A 17,499-nucleotide genomic window follows, 5' to 3' on the forward strand; every position below is an offset into this window, starting at 1 on the left:
GGAACAGCGCAGCTGCGAAAGTGGGTATAGGCTTTTTTATTTTACATGGAGGAAACATGTGAAATCAGAAGGGGTTGTCCTAGTAGTTCTATTAGTCTGTAATAAACGTGACTAAATATTCTTTCTGAGTATTCATTAATCATACCTCTACAATACGGTAAGCAGTGGTATAAACGCAAGTGAATACATATACTATTCTATCAGTCTAATACTAGAAAAATGTGGGTACATTTTCTAACTTTAGCCTATAAATAGTTTTATTTTGATAGCTATTTCAGCTTTCCCCGTACTCACAGAAATGAGGTATTGCATAGGAACCAAGAAGTATTGATATTGTGCTGATACTTAATGAGTTACTCTGGAGTCATAACTTTGGAGATTTCAGACCTGATTCCTCATTTGTGGTTGTTTTTTGACTTGTGGTCTTTGCTAATAAATGTTATGCCAAGTAGACTGTGACCATCGCGGGCAGGGATCTCTCTCCTCCTGTGCCAGTCTGTGCCTTGTATTGTTTGATTATTGTGCTTGTCCCTACTATGTATGCCCCTTTTCACATGTAAAGCACCATGGAATAAATGGCGCTATAAAAATAAGTAATAATAATGCCAAATTGATCCAAGAGAGCATGCAATGAATGAATTTTGTGCAAAGCCCAATATTTCCTTTTTATTCTGCAGTCAACAGTTTAAAATCTCTAAAAAAAAGAATGTGCCTTTTTATCTTGCAATCATAAAGGGAAAAGGAGTAGAGATATGCCAAATTTTGTGACTTTTTTTTTCTTAAAATTGCATTTATTTATGTGTTTAAAATACCTGAAAAAGCCACAGAAAATCAACTAAACCAAAGACAACTAGAAGTAATACACATATTAGTTGGATAGATCTTTTGCAAATCAAAAAGTCAATAATTGAAAGGTATTCACTCCAAAAACCTGCCATGATGAATTGGGCCCTATGTCTTCTGACTTGTTCACGAGATTTGCTCTACTGTAAAGGCCGCTTTACACACACAGATAAATCTGCGGCAGATCTGTGGTTGCAGTGAAATTGTGGACAATCAGTGCCAGGTTTGTGGCTGTGTATAAATGGAACAATATGTCCATAATTTCACTGCAACCACAGATCTGCCAAAGATTTATCTATGTGTGTAAAGTGGCCTTGAGAGTTTTCACTTTAGACAACCTTTATTTAAACATGAGTAGGTTTGGCTTCTTATTGATGCCGAGAAGAAGATACTTTGTATTAAAGGGGTTTTCTACTACTTTTAAATTGATAGCCTATCCTTAAGATAGGTCATTAGTGCCTGATCGGCAAGGGCCAGCACCCCAGCTGATCAGCTGTTTTCGGTGCCAAAAGTGGCAGCAGGCAGCCAGAAATGCTCAGTTTTGGGGCTGCCCTGTAAACTGATAGCAGCCGTGGCTGGGTATAGCCCATCTGCCTACCAGTCAATTCAATAGAAGGTAGATGTGCAGCAGCCAGATATGGCCACTATCAGAAGACTGAGCAGCTCCGGAACTGAGCATTTCCATCTGCCTGTTGCCGCTGCCAGCAACAAAAACAGCTGATCAATGGGGTTGTCGCGTGTCTGACCCTGGCCGATCAGACATTGATGACCTGTTCTAAGGGGTACTCTGCACACTACAACATTGCAGGTGCGATGTCGGTGGGGTCAAATCGAAAGTGACGCACATCCGGCGTCGCTGTCGACATCGGAGTATGTAAATCGTTCTTGATACGATTAATGAGCGCAAAAGCGTCGAAATCGTATCATCGGTGTAGTGTCGGTCATTTCCATAATTTCGGAAGGACCGATGTTACGATGTTGTTCCTCGTTCCTGCGGCAGCACACATCGCTCTGTGTGAAGCCGCAGGAGCAAGGAACATCGCTTTACCTGCGTCCCGGCTGCAATGAGGAAGGAAGGAGGTGGGCGGGATGTTTACGTCCCGCTCATCTCTGCCCCCCTGCTTCTATTGGCCGCCTGCCGTGTGACATCGTTGTGACGCCGCACGACCCGCCCCCTTAGGAAAGAGGCGGTTTGCCGGCCAGAGCGACGTCGCAGGGCACGTAAGTGCATGTGAAGCTGCCGTAGCGATAATGTTCACTACGGCAGCTATCACAAGATATCGCAGCTGCGATGGGGGCGGGACTATCGCGCTCGGCATCGTTAACCTCAGCTTGCGATGTCGTAGTGTGCAAAGTACCCCTAAGGATAGGCCAACAATGTAAAAGTAGTGGACGACCTATTTAATGTTGCATTGAAATCACTGAAAGAGTTTGGACACATGATGTCCTTATTATTCTAGAATTAATTGACGTTTCTGCACATAAGATCCCATCAATGCATCTGCAGTCACAATATGGAGTGGAAAGTTAACAGCAACTTAGTGACATTTTACTATCAGAAAGGCATCTTGCCCAGTGTTTGATCATGAACGAAGAAGACATGAAAAAATACTATATTTTGACTATCGCTTTTTTTTTCTTGACCCAGCATTTCTTTTAAGAAAAGAAAGGAACATTTAACGTAAACAAAACTTGAATTTATTGATAACATTTCATATCTTCTTTGAGGTGACAGTAACATTTTTTTTTGTAGAAAAAAAAAAATTAAACAGCAAAAGAAAAAAAAAAGTTTATTCTATATCCTGTTAATTAAATGTCATGGGAAAATGAGCTAGTGGGATCTGAGACCAATTAATTTAACAGTTTATTTATGAAAGAGTAACACACAATTTTCAAGTCTTACATATATTATGAAAAATAATTACAAAAGAATTTTATTTTTAATGTGAAAATCTTTATCTTTATTTTTTCCAGCTAAAACCAGAATGGGAGGAAAAAAAAAACCACAAGAAGTTTGGAAGACTAATTAAAAATTTGGTTGTCAGTTTAATTGGCGTTGTTAGCAGCCCCTCCTAATTTGCTATGCAACCAGGTAGAATCACATGACCTTGACGAAACTGTGCACATAAATATTAGAAAGCTATTCGTGGGTTCGACAGAGTCTTGACTTGCTGACCGACATTTTACTGTGTCTGTTTGGAATGGCTATACATAAATAGCAGTCAGCGAATATTAACAGATCTACTGTCCGTCTGGTATTGAGTTTCTAAAAGTTTTTTCAGACGTTGAACAAATACATAACATGACTTTCGCGTTTCGCGTCCAGTTTTAATATTCCGTGTTTGAAGTTGCACAGACCTCGATGATACATAAATTTAAAACATACGTGCGTATGACCAATGACTTCACACAAAATTGACAAATATCTTATACAGAAATAATTCTCTTAATACACATTTTCCCTCGACCACAAATAATAATTAAAAAAAAAGTTATTTTAGGTATATACATGCATGTCACAACATCCTGGAATGAGGTATTAGCACCATCAAATATTGCACCAAAATGGTTTCATTTCGCAATAGAAAAATGCAACACAAAAATAGTGACATTTAAGATTATCATTTCTGTCTTCCAGTTTGGCAACCTGAGGCTTTATATATAGAGAATGTAAATATATATATATATATTTATATAGATTTATTTTGTTTAGCAACAGCAAATAAGAGAGGTCTTCCACATCAATATATACAAAGGGATTTTATTTGGAGTCAGAAAGAAGGGTTGGAGTCCACTGGAATTACATGGTATTTTGCACAGTACAGACACTGCATCCGGTCTAGACAGTGGGGAACCTTTTTTTCGGGTTTTATTCTGCTCTCAGTTTTATGGCTCAACCCAGAGTCACATGCAAGTTTTGGAAAAGGACATGCAAGCCTGATAATAAGTATGCAGAGTAACTACATGTATACAGCATTTGGTAAACCCATTTACAAGAATAGCACCTATGATGGACGAAGCCTGTTTTTGGATGTTCTTCAGCACCAAAAGTTTCCCTTGAAAGGAGGACACAGCTGTCTTTATAGTATCGCATCTAAGTCCTTCATATTTCTGCAACTGTTTAAGTCATGTGATTCTGCCCCAGGTTAGGGCGCATGGCAAATTCTATGTAACTCATATGCTATGAGTTTTTTCTATGTATTTTGTTTTTCTTTCCCTCTGCACAATCCATATTCAAAACTTGCATGTGGTGAACACGTCTCTGGTGGTATCCAAAGCCTGACGCTTTATTTTTTTAAGAAGATTTTTTTTTACACTTTTTATTAAGCTGCTTGTCCAGATTCCAGTCTCAACCTAAGAAGCAGGCCGCTCCGACCTCAAATCCAAACTTCTGGTTCTGATCCCCAAAGTCACTTATCATTACATCTGCTATAGGCAACTGATCTATCTTTAGTGTGTTGATTTCAAGGACTGTTCTTGCATATCCTTTTCTTAGCTGTAAAAAGAACAATATGGGTTATTTGTCAGTATATAAGCAAAAGTACATTTCCGATATTTAACATTTAAAGAACAAATGTATGAGGATGCATTTTTTATTATGGTCATCTCTATCAAGGGCTGCTCACATTTGGGTTTGATCAAATACATTGACGATTAATGTAATTTATATAATTTTCCGGAATTTTTTAAAGGGAAGATTTAATCTGAAAATGATCTAGTGCTTCAATCAGATTTTGTGTTACACAAATTTTTAAAAATGTTTTGTATTTATTTTGTTACAATTTTTATTAAAACAATGACATAATTATAATAATAATAATAATTTTACAATTTACACACAATCCCCTGAGTTTTTGTGACTCATACTTCCAGTCCTTCTAAGAAAGGTTTACAGGAAGACTCCTTATCAATAGAGGCAGGGCACTATACAAAGCTGGAAATGCAGGATCTACCAATCACAACAGGAGATTTTACACCTGTCTTTGCTCCCATTCCCTTCACAATGACCTATTTATAAGCTTATTAGAGTCTAAAGAAGCCCATTGATATTTTTTTTAATACATCTTAAGAAATGCAGCATCATTTTCTTCATCATTTTCATTTAGATCATTTTCTGACTATAGCTCCCCTTTAACTTGCTTAACACATAATTCACTACCAAGGTGGTTACATTTTTCTTTGGCTAAATTTGTCCATGGACAAACACTGCTTAAACTAGAAGTCCCAGAGAGGGGTCATTTAACATTTCTACCATTGAAACCCTATGGAGCTCGAAATTCCTGGGACTTCTAGTGTTAACAAAACCTGTCACCAGATTTGTCCAGTATAAACTGAGGCCATCACCAGTTAGCCCCTTTATACAAAATTCTAGAATACTGCATATAAGTCCCCAAGCCAATCTCTATAACATAAATAACAGCTTGTATTATATGTGGGGCGGTCTGGTTCAATGGGCGTTGCTGATCTCAATCGGGCTCCTGCTATCTTCTTGCGATCGCCATCCTCCTTTCCTGCTTCATGTTGATGATGCGTCCTACGTCATCCACAGAGAGTCCTCCTTTGGACACCTGAGTATGCATACTTTTCTCTGCCCTGCTGAGGGCAACATAGAGTACTGTAGTGCAGGGAAAGGTCAAAGACCAACTTTGCATGTCCACTACAATACTTTGTAGCAGGGCAGAGAGAAGTGTGTGCACATAGAAGCGTAATTGAGAACACTGCATGGCTGATGTCGGTTGTGTCATCCACATGGAGCATGGAAGGAGGATGGTGATCTCAAGAAGATAGGAGGTATGGGACTGAACCCAGCGACGTCCATTGGACCAGCCAACACTTCAGGTAAGTATAATAAAAGCTGTTTTTATGTTATACATATGGTCTTGGTCACTTATATACAGTATTCTCGAGTGCTGTATATAAGGGCTTACTGGGTGTGCTTGCAGGTTATAGGGGACAAATCTGGTGACACGTTCCCTTTAATTTGTAACTCCTTAAACTAGTTGTTCCCTTAGCATGATACCTGCTTATAGGCCCTATTAGGGCTGATTGACATCATGCTTTGGATTTCCCCTACTAGATACATAAGAGACACATTGTAAACAGTTAATCTGGTTACTGAGAATGACCACAATTATTTCAAGGTCACCCAGTAATTCCATTTATATCCCACAGCAATCATCTTGGAGCCCCAGTAATCAATCATAATCTCTGAGGGAATTTGACAGCTAAATTTTAATTTCCCAGTTGCTTCAAAATAGGCACTAAGATAATTCCTTAATTCTAGAGAATCGGATTGACTATGGTAGTGTGATCCACTTCTGATGAGAGAATTGTAACACACTGTCAGGAGAAGATGGAGAATCAAATTTCTTTATCTTCTCCCCTTTGTTAGTATGCGGAAATTGGACAGCACTTTGATGTCATATTAGTGCAGTCCGAAGATTTCTACACGCCCATAGACTTGAATCATCCGATTTGCACTGCATGCTGCAATTTTTTCTCATGCCGGATTGACGTGAGAAAAAAAAACGCTGATCAACACTGCCTCATAGAATAACATTGGTCCGAGTGTTATCTGGTAAAACATTAGATTGCACTCATCCAAGATATACAGTGGAGTGAGCGAGCAGTGACAGCCACTCAAATTTTCCTAATAGGGCATTGCAATTTCAATAATACACCAAGCCTATTAACATAAATTGCTGTGGCCAAATTTAGGGTTCAGTCATAATTTTTAGCAGGGGTCCTATCTATATTTCAGTTTAGACCATTGCAATATATTTTTGGAGTAAAATTATAAACATCTCATTCAACCTTGATGAGACATACTGTAAATCACTATCGTACATGTTATCTTATTCTGCTTTATGAAATGAAAATTCTAATATTTCAACCGTTTGAGCTTTAGCGACATTTCTAAAGACTGAAAATCTAACAATTATAAAAATAGTGAAAGGCGTCCAATCACCCAGTGACAGGCTATCTGGGCTGTTTTTAATCGGGTACTGTTGTTTTCACTTTGCATAATTTCCTTCTATATTATTGTATAATACTTTTCTGTGCAAGGACAAACTGGCTTACAATAGGTATTATTCATGCTCTTATTGATTCAGGGATTTTATTGATTGCTGATTGGACTACGTTTTAGAATCTTTTTTATATAAGTCAAGAAAGCAGCTACATCAATAAAGATTTACAATTTCCACATGTTTTTCTGTTGGACTTGTTACTGACTCGGATGAAATTAAAACGAATGTCCATCAAAAGCAAAGGAGGCGCATTAATGCACAACACGGATTTGTGCTTATTGGTGTGAAAAACCCTTTTCATTTTCATTTAGCATGGAAGAAAGATTCCTCCTGAAACTTAAGAGGGAATACAATGTTTTCTAAATGGTAAACGGTTTATATTTTGCATTCCTTCTTTTGTATTGAATGAATGGCAGTCTGGTACAGAATATCTTGTACATTCAGGTCAAAGTTCTTGCTTTTAGGTTTCACCAGTCAACCCAGTTCCAGCCAGTAGGCGTTGCACAATGACAAAACAAAGCATTGACTTGCAATGGAACTGAACAAGTGTCACTGTCCTTGTTTTTAATGGACCCCAAATCAATAGTACAATAATAACCTCAGCACTCAAATGGACAAGAGAAGATATGAGAATTTTGACATTTTTTTAAATTTGATAAACTGCAAAAAGGTGCACAAAAGGTATCGCAAATCCGACGTTACGGCTTTATAAGCCTTTCTCGAGGTTTTGAGTGGAAAGAAAGAAGAGACACGAGTCACAGGCGAACCGCCAAGCAAAATTTCAGAGGTGCCACATTTTTGCAGTACAAAAGGTTCAACTATCTCCATTGCCACCACTGCCTCACCAGGACGTCTCCTCCTCTCCAGGCTCTCACCAGCAGTGGCACTATTTCCCCAAAACTGTATTCCATGATCCCCGGTTGAACCTTTTGTACTGCAAAAATGTGGCACCTCTGAAATTTTGCTTGGCGGTTCGCCTGTGACTCGTGACTCCTCTTTCTTTCCACGCAAAACTTCGAGAAAGGCTTGTAAAGCTGAAACGTCAGGTTTGCTATACCTTTTGTGAACCTTTTTGCAGTTTAACAAATTAAAAAAAAATTCAAAATTCTCATATCTTCTCTTGTCCATTTGAGTGCTGAGGTTATTATTGTACTATATTTGTTTACCTCAATAGTACCTACCTACTGAGTGGTAGAGCCTGATTTACCTTATTTCCCAAATCAATAGGACACAACTGATGATTTTGATATATGTTTATGATATTGTGTACTGTGCTAGTAGCCAACAAACTGATTAATGCTTTACATTTTCCTACACTTGCTAATTAGTCTGCATAGCCATATGCATAACTAAAGCGTGAGCAAAAATTGCAATCACACTTCGTTCCAAAAGGTTCCTTTGTCCCAGGTTAGTAGACCAGTACAATTGAATATTAGTGATAGTTCGAGGCAATTTGGGCCATTTTGCATTTGGGCCCACAAGCTTCAACTTACGCCAATGCTTGTATGTATGTTAGTGTATGATATATATATTCCTAATACCTTGTATCATTTCATCAGCTGCAATGTATTAGCTTGTTTACTTACCGCACATCCATCATGCAGAGCTTTAATGAAAAGGCTGTTGTCATAGGATATTTCTTCATCATTTGAACCCAGGAACCTCAGAGCCTTGTCATAGTTATCATTTACTGCATCGTGCCAGGCTACTGACTGGTGGCAGCTGTAAGTGAAGTTCTGTCGTGCTGAGGCACTAAGGAGTCTCAAGAAGGTCATTTGAACTTGATTAATTGAGTTGCCCTCAACATCAACATAGGAAAGCTACATGGAAAAAATGATAAACGTGTCAGTGGCAATATATAATATTAGAAACTCAATATTTCAATTTATTAAAGCATCCCTTCAGCATTTATTTTAAATTTACTGCTGGAATGGTGCTTTAAATCTAAGTCCCCTGCCCCTGGTTTAAAACTCACCTTCCGTCATCTTTATTTGTTTTCGACACTCTTGTTGGTATCAAGTATTTGGTGACTTGCCAGCAGCTCCAGTGTTTCATGGAGCGCAACAGAGGTCACTAATCAATACAAGTCTATGAGAGCCTCATTCTGGTCTTGTTCTGGTTCTCATAGACTAGCATTGAATGCTTGTGAAGTAACTTCTGTTTTCTGCCAGTCAGACGATATGGGCACAAGATGGCGTTGTGGGACCAGAGAGGTGCCAAAAAAAAGATGAAAACGCTGGAGGGTGAGTATAACATAGAGGGCAGGGGACTTAATGTAGTTTTAAAGCATTACTCCAAAGGTGAATAAAAAAAACACTGGAGTGGTGCTTTTAGTAGGTAATTTGTATTGTAGGATCTAATGTGTGACCTACAAAGATCTTATGTGTATGGCTGGCTTTCTAGAGTGCTTAAATGGGTATTCCCATCTCCAAGATTCTATACCAATATGTAATAGGAGTAATAATAATAATAATAATAATAATAATATTAGCAAATACCTCCAATTAGAAATGTAGTATAGCTCTCCTGATTCACTGTGTTGCTTAACTCATGTGCAAGGCATTGCAGTAGCTTAGGTATCCATGGTTTCGACTAGAGATGAACGAACCTGAGGTTCAATGTTCATACCAAATGTAAACTTTATATAAAAAAAACTGAGTTCAGGTTTGGTGTTCTGGTGCTTTACATATGAACACCACTCTCGCGAGCATCACTGTGCTCATGTACGCTTGGTCCTCAGCCCAGTGTGAGCCACTTGCAGTGTTTGAATGGCTCTCACTGGGGGTAACAACAGTGTGATCGGATGTAGTGTGCACAAAAAAAAATAGGTAAATCCTGCCCACCCTTCCCCGGAAGTGATCTGTTTAGGGCTGGCTGCATGTGGGTGGAGAAACAATCTACTCAATTGACTTTTATTAGGGTTCAGCTCAACTTCGGGTCCCAAACTGATCTTAATTTAAAGTTTGGCAGACGCCGCCAAATTAAATTTCCACGGGTTCACTCATCTCTAGTTACGACCACTCATATATTTAGATTTAGTTGCTAGTGGTTGTAACCATGGATGCGTAAACTATTGCAATAGCCGGCATAGGAGTTAAGCAACATTGCTAATCAGGAGAACTATGCTAGATTTCTAATTGCAGGTATTTGCTAATATTATTATTGTTACACCTACAACATATCGATATAGGATCTTGGCGATGGAAATACCCTTTTAAAGTCATAAAAATGTGTTTGCTCAATTGCATGAATATTGACCACTAATAAAATGTCTCAGTACAGTGTGGAACACAACAGTAGTCTGGTGACCACAGGAGTGTCCTTCATTAGAACATTTTATAACTGGACACTCAGTTCACATCTATATCTAGCTTTAATCCAGAACAATTTAACAACCAAACTAAGTGCAAACTAAGGAGTGTGGATTTATGCCTGAGGTTCAAGCTTATAACCAATTTGCCAAAAATTGTCTTTAATTGGATCTATCATCTAGATCTTTTGTGTACCTGTGTTCTGTGAACCTACCAGCTTTCCTCTCTTGAATTCACTGAACCAGGACCCAGGGTTTTCTTTTGGCCATGATGAAATCCGTACCTGTTTTCATGACAAAGACCAAATAAATGAATGTGGTTAGCAATAAAAAAACCTAGTCAATTAGGATGAATGATTTATTTTTCTAGGTAATAAAATGTTTTCCTTTGTACTAAACGTTACAGTATACAGGCTCTACAGAGGTTCCTTCTGAATGTAAAAATGCAAAAGACCTCTGAATTTCATCCTTATTCAGATCCCAGAAGTGGTGATTATGTAAAAAAAAAAAAAAATTTTAGACCTTAACTTATAGATAATGTAACTTACTCCTTCTGACTTTTTGTCTGCAAATATACAAGTTTCCCCTCCCGCAGTGAAGTTGCAGTAGACCTTGAATGAGTCACCAGAGCATCCCTGGTTTGGATCAATCCAATATTCACCTAAAGAAGAAAGATGCATATTTGAAACCATAACACATGAAGCTATTTTCAAAATGTCCTCATTTTTAGTCTGAGATTGTAATGTTATCTTGTATCAATTATTTGTGATCAATTATGAAAGCACATATATGAAATAAGCAAGATCAAATGGTGCCCATGCGCATGGAAGCAAAGTTGGCCCAACTTGATGATGTTGGTGGGACCAGTTGACTATCTTATTTCTTTTTGGTTCTTCAACCCTCCCTAGACAGATGATATAAGGGGAAAGAAGAATCAGCTAGATTTTAGCAGATCCCAATGTTGGGGGAACCAGTTATGTCTTTTGGGATCTTTCAACTCTCCCTAGACAAATAATATAAGGGGAAAGAAGAATCAGGTGGATTTCAGCAGATCCAATCTTTTTGTATCACTGCCAGAGGAGTGTGACAGCAGATTATTACACTCACTCTTGAGAAGTCATGCTTGCTAGGCCAAGTTGAGTATGCATGTATGCATATTGGAGATGAGTAGCTCTCGGTTTGAGGAGCGTTTGACAGTTTTTGAAGAAGTTTTAGCGCCTTGACATATAACTTGGACTTACGCAATATCTTTTTACCTCTACTTTTTCTATAATGAAGGTGCATACCAATTTACACTGAAATAATTTTATGTTTATCTATGGGCCAAGTAAATGGCTAAATGTGTCATTTAGGCATATATTTTGTTCATTACGTCAAGGGTATCTGTTTTAGCATAAACTACAAGAGTTATGCCAATGTTTAAATAAATCAAGACCTTACATATTTTGTAATGGAGGTCTATGTGTACCTAAAACAAGCCACATTGTAAGTGTGAACTCTGAACCGCCATTTAATAAATGATGAAAGGGAAAGAAAGCATATACTGTATTTATGTTTTACAGTGTGGGGTGTCAAACATCTAACTTGCCAAATGATAAAAAATCCTTTAAATTCATAACATTGCATTTGAAAAGCTTTCATGAAAAGCAAGCAGCTATATCTAGAAAACAATAGGTTAATCTGGCTGATATAATACTCAGTGTGTGACTGGCATAAATTGTATCCCTGCAGAGTGATGCCAGATTATGGTATATAACAATAGCCTCTGCTTTGCACATCACATGTGATAAATTGGTCAAATTATTGTGTATACCTAGGGAGACTGACAGAAGTAGGATAATCAGTGGCTCAAATACAAGCCTTGTATTTAGTAAGGCTGATCATTGGCAGACACGCTATTAATGTATGCAAGGTTTGTGATTTCACGTTTTCATTAGCATTCATGGAAATATAAAGACTGTGGGGTCAATGTGAAAGACGGAATCCATGTGTAATATCCGCAACGTTAGAAAATTGCAATTTAGGGAACTTTATGATACATAAGAAATGCATTACAGTGCCTACTTGTTTTCTCATTACATGTAAAATATCTATATCAATACTTAATAGGAAAGGATATAGTACTGTTTTACCTGATAGGTAAGGACATAGTACTATTTTATCTAATAGGAAAGGATATAGTACTATTTTACCTGATAGGTAAGGACATAGTACTATTTTATCTAATAGGAAAGGATATAGTACTATTTTACCTGATAGGTAAGGACATAGTACTATTTTATCTAATAGGAAAGGACATAGTACCATTTAACCTAATAGTAACGGACATAGTATTATTTTACCTAATAGGAAAGGACGTAGTACTATTTTACCTAATAGAAAAGGATATAGTACCATTTTACCTAATAGTAATGGACACAGTGCAATTTTACCTAATAGGAAAGGACATAGTACTATGTTTTTTCCTTTTAAGTAAAATGGTACTATTTTACCTAATAAGAAATGACAGAGTACCATTTTACCTAATAGTAAAGAACATAGTACTATTTTACCTAATAGGAAAGGACATAGGGGCATTTTACCCAATAGGAAAGCACACAGTACCATTTTGTCTAATAGGAAAGGATATAGTACTATTTTACCTAACAGGAAAGGACATAGTACTATTTTACCCAACAGGAAAGGACATAGTACTATTTTACCCAACAGGAAAGGCCATAGTACCATTTTACCTAATAGGAAAGGACATAGTACCATTTTACCTAATAGGAAAGGACACAGTATTATTTTACTTAACATCAAAGGGCACAATACTATTGATTTTTGCCTACATACCATCAGGGAACTCAGGATGAGAAAGCTGAAGATCCTTGCATGTTCTACCAGGATTGTTCTGTGATCCTTCTGGATACTTCATGCGTTCTATGTCCTGTTTCAGTGAGTTGAGGGAATTAAAGACCTCCTCCATACCATCATAATCCAAAATGTTGTCTCCAAGATCAGCCATCATGCCATCTGGTGATCTACGAGTCTTCTTTGGTGATTGGATAGGTAATGGTTGAATGACTTCACCAGGTGGACCCTAAACAAAAAATAGCCAACTTAGACTTCTGTAACCTTTGTTTAGCCTTTATTCTTTATCAATATTGCAATCATATGTATATGGCAATTAAGAGGGACAGTTTTTTACCAACACAAAGCCATCTGTCCCTCTTTGCCCCCAAATCCATCTTCTTTTCAACAGCAGCTCTTCTATAGATATTGAATAGATTTCTTTGTGGGGAATGTGTCTTCATCAGAAAATGACTTATTATTTATTTGTATGAAATTTATTCTTTAAACATTTTTAGCAATTTTTTTTTCATATCACAATCTTGATTAGAAGTATAAATGAGAAATTTTGCAGTTCAGTTTTCACACTGGTCATTGGGACTTTTTTTTAGACTTCTTATCGTCTCAGTAAATTCACATTTACATTTGAAGCAATAAATAGACTCAGACCCTATCTAATGAAGCATCTAATAAGTGTGTGCAAAGGTCATTGATAGGAGGGGGAGAGGGATGCTGTAACATCACCTATTTTGATTGGTAAATCCTGATATATCAGCTGTGTATGGAGGTGTTATCAGTCATTGTAATCCTGCCTCTGATGAAAAGAAGCCCGCTAAAAACTCTTCCTCAAAGGACAGGATGTATGAGTCTAAAATAGCCCCCGTAGGCAGTGTTAAAATTGCAAAATTACTCATTTTGTTCTTCAATTGCGATACAAACAAAAAACCATTTTTTTAGAAAACACAGTACATGTAATAAAAAAACCAGATTTACACTACAGGTCATTTACTGATGATACATTACCTTTAAAAAAATCTATTATATTTCTACAGAAAGCATGTGTTGAATTCCAAACTACAAACTATACGCCAATATGTATAATATTTCACTAGGTGTTTATCTGTTTTACTTTTAAGATAAGTAGGGCAAACTTAGCATTTAACCACCTACAGAACTTTAAACTTGAAAAGGTTTCTTACCGGTGGACCAGGAGGTCCAGGCACGCCGGAGTCTCCCTTCTGACCTGCAGGACCCTAAAATCAATGTTTAAAAAATAATAAATAAATGGATGTAGAGTTTAAAAGAATGAATATGTGTGAACATCCAACAAATGCAAGAGAATAAATTGTGGAAAAGAGCTAAAGATTTGTCTCCGTGAGCTATAAAATAGCTGAAGGGTTGAATAAAGAGCAGAAACAATAGATAGCACCCTGAGATCGAGATGAAAGGCTAAGAATACACTAAACGTGAGTTAGAAAACAGAAGATGTTGGATGCCGTAAGGAAAAGAAGAAAATATTACAGATGAAAATATACAATAAAGAGCAAAATACTCACACTTGAACCTTTGGAGCCCTTAGGACCATGAGGGCCCTTGAAATAAATAAGAAAAAATCATTAGCATTATCAACCGGTTGCTTTAAAAATATTAAAAATAATTTTCTTAATTACAATTCCACTTCAAACATTGACAATCAATCAGATAATTACACTATTTAGATATTTGTACTCAAGCTCTTCATAAATTCATAAATTAACATTTTTAGCCCAAGAGAGTTTTTTTTATATATATAGGAAAATTAACACATTAAAATATGGCTTAGCCATGAGAACATATTGGACATGACTGAGGCTGAGCGGGAGGCACAACCTCTTCTCACTTATTGTTGCTTAGCTGGAAATAATAGAAATAAAATCTACCCATCTATGGATATCATGCTAGATAGACAATATTTCATGTTGATCTCACTAAAATACTTTATCCCAAAAATGTATATCTTTTCACATGCTGAGAAGGTATAAATAGCATTCTACGTATTGTTATCAGATTAATATGACGATTCATAGATGTTTTACCGGATACTTACAGGCAAGCCAGGAGAGCCAGGAGGACCGTTGGGGCCACCAGCACCTGAGATACCCTATTGGAGATACATAAGTATATTATTAGAGATTTTACATTTTAGATAAATTTGTTATGTAAAAATCTTAACACTTAGAAACTAAAAAAAGAAAGAATATAAGCAGAAGAAAAATGCCATAATAATTCACACGTACACCATCACCCTTGGATCCGGGAGCTCCTTGTGGACCTGGAAGTCCTCTGTCTCCCTTTTCACCCTGCTCTCCAGGTGGACCAATAAGACCAATCAAACCAGGATGTCCCTACAAATAGTTGAAAACCAGAAAAATGTTATTACCAATAAAATCCATAAGATAGAACCATAAGTTAAAAATTGTATAGTCAACAGTCACATACGTATACGGCATAAATATATTTGATACAAGATTTTTAAATAGGCCCAGGAAAAGAAATATCCAATCAGGATATATACCTAGACCAAACTGAAGGGTGCAGAGCTCACATTTAATTGAAGCCCAAACTTGGGAAAAGAAAAGAAATTAATAACACCAGAAAACTCCTTACCTTTTCTCCCTTTGTACCAGGATCACCTTTCAGACCCGGAAGTCCAGGGGGGCCCTATATTAAACAAATAGGCACTGTAGCATCTGTCCAAATATCATAAAACCTTAACATAGATAGCAACTCATTGTAAAATAAACGGATACATTTTAAATAAATAAATTTTCAAAAAATGATTAATTCAAAATTAATTCCATAGTCTTTAAGAAATACTACAGGAATAATGTCTACTATATCTCCAATGTTCTAGAAACAAAGATGAAGGTCATGTTGTCCTACCTGTACTGTGATAAGAAAATCTTAGAACAAATAACTATGTAAGGCTGGCCATTTCCTTTAAATGGCCGTCGCTCACACGATGCTCCTATACAGAGGCACGCTTGGCAGAGCGCTCCTGTGTCCTCTATAGGAAAGCTGCCTACTGACATATCAGCCGGTCACTTATCTTAGAGATCACAATGTGATCGGCAGTCCAAATTTGGACATGTGTAGTTAACATCTTTCCCAATCATCTGTTGGCCGGTGCCCCATATACATTAGACAATTGAGGTAACCCATTGGCAAGTTCAGCCAACATTAGTCTAATGTTTATGGGTGCTTTAGTCATTACCTAATTGATAGTTACCATCAGATGTTTTTGATATGGATAGTATTCAACACACTTACGCACTAAATCTACACTATGCCTTAGCAGTTAGAACTTGTCTTTGCCACTTACCATTGGACCTGGGGGTCCGTCTTGTCCTGGAGCACCTGGAAGACCTTGTTCTCCCTAAAGAAATTGAATACACCAAAACAAAATATTATAAAATGCTTAAATCATATTACGTTAATTTTATATTATGCCTAAACAAATATATTTGGGAACATACAAATAATAAGATGGCCTTAATATATACAGTAAACCAATACTTACTCTGACTAATGTGGTTAAACTACATATTTACTCACCACAGGCCCTGGAATTCCTCTCAGACCTTCAGGACCTGGTTTTCCTGCTGGTCCCTGAGCTCCAACTGGCCCTGTCTTTCCTGGAAGTCCTTCAGATCCGGCTTCACCCTTAAAATAATAATTTTAACAATGAATATTCTAATCTGATGGGGTATAGAAATGGAAAAGCCTAGATGTGCCGTTGAAATTATCTGCTCACCTTTGCACCTTTTTCTCCTTGTCTGCCCTCTGCACCGGGAGATCCAGGAGGCCCCTGGAAGAAAAGATCAAACATAACATGGATAAAATGCATACTTTGTACACAATTTAAGCAAACAGCAAATCATCCATATAGCTATATTTGTGAATTACGAAGCCTGTACCAATGTGAAAAAGTCTCACAGATACCTAATGACAGAGTAAAAATAGGTGATCAGAAGATATGTTGCATTCAAGATGGTTTGTTGAATTGATAGAGATCAGTCAGTGTATTCATAATTAAAATACTACCAGAATTCTTCATACTAGACAAAGAATAAGTGTCCGATCCCGACTGGTCATATCATTTGAATGTCCTATTGGATTAGAGCAGTGGCCATGCATGCCACTATTCCATTCATATGGAACTGATTATGGGAAATGAGTTTCGAGTCCTTCTATTCAACAGAGGATGGATTCTCGATTCCTCCCTTTGTTGATTGTCATATTTCTCCTCATACTGTATAATGTCAATCAAGAGAGAGAGCAGCTCCACAATGTGCACATATAATCCATCACTGGTGTGTACAGAAACATAAAGTAAACACTTTAAATAGTCAGAAAACGTTATTGAAAAGTGGAGTTGTGCAAACATTTTTAAGTTTTGGTGTATTCACACCAGTTTCCAGCAGTTCTATCAAAATGAGCGGGAAT

At 37.2% G+C, this 17,499-nt stretch overlaps 1 protein-coding gene across 1 annotated transcript in view; it reads right to left on the reverse strand.

Annotated features, from left to right (window-relative positions):
• Positions 1 to 2,650: 2,650 nt before the first annotated feature.
• The window catches only part of COL11A1 (collagen type XI alpha 1 chain), a 300,012-nt gene continuing 285,163 nt past the window's right edge, over positions 2,651 to 17,499 (reverse strand). Inside the window, exons 55-67 of the mRNA XM_075322198.1 lie at positions 16,808 to 16,861; positions 16,609 to 16,716; positions 16,376 to 16,429; positions 15,661 to 15,714; positions 15,291 to 15,398; positions 15,101 to 15,154; positions 14,571 to 14,606; positions 14,214 to 14,267; positions 13,018 to 13,264; positions 10,731 to 10,843; positions 10,398 to 10,466; positions 8,459 to 8,692; positions 2,651 to 4,339 (exon numbers count right to left, since the gene is read on the reverse strand). Of these exons, the coding sequence (XP_075178313.1) occupies positions 4,193 to 4,339; positions 8,459 to 8,692; positions 10,398 to 10,466; positions 10,731 to 10,843; positions 13,018 to 13,264; positions 14,214 to 14,267; positions 14,571 to 14,606; positions 15,101 to 15,154; positions 15,291 to 15,398; positions 15,661 to 15,714; positions 16,376 to 16,429; positions 16,609 to 16,716; positions 16,808 to 16,861 (1,332 nt within the window). The 3' untranslated portion in view covers positions 2,651 to 4,192. The remainder of the gene's footprint in view (positions 4,340 to 8,458; positions 8,693 to 10,397; positions 10,467 to 10,730; positions 10,844 to 13,017; positions 13,265 to 14,213; positions 14,268 to 14,570; positions 14,607 to 15,100; positions 15,155 to 15,290; positions 15,399 to 15,660; positions 15,715 to 16,375; positions 16,430 to 16,608; positions 16,717 to 16,807; positions 16,862 to 17,499) is intronic.

The sequence above is a fragment of the Anomaloglossus baeobatrachus genome, chromosome 8 (genome assembly GCF_048569485.1).
Source record: "Anomaloglossus baeobatrachus isolate aAnoBae1 chromosome 8, aAnoBae1.hap1, whole genome shotgun sequence".
Classification (NCBI taxonomy): Eukaryota; Metazoa; Chordata; class Amphibia; order Anura; family Aromobatidae; genus Anomaloglossus; species Anomaloglossus baeobatrachus.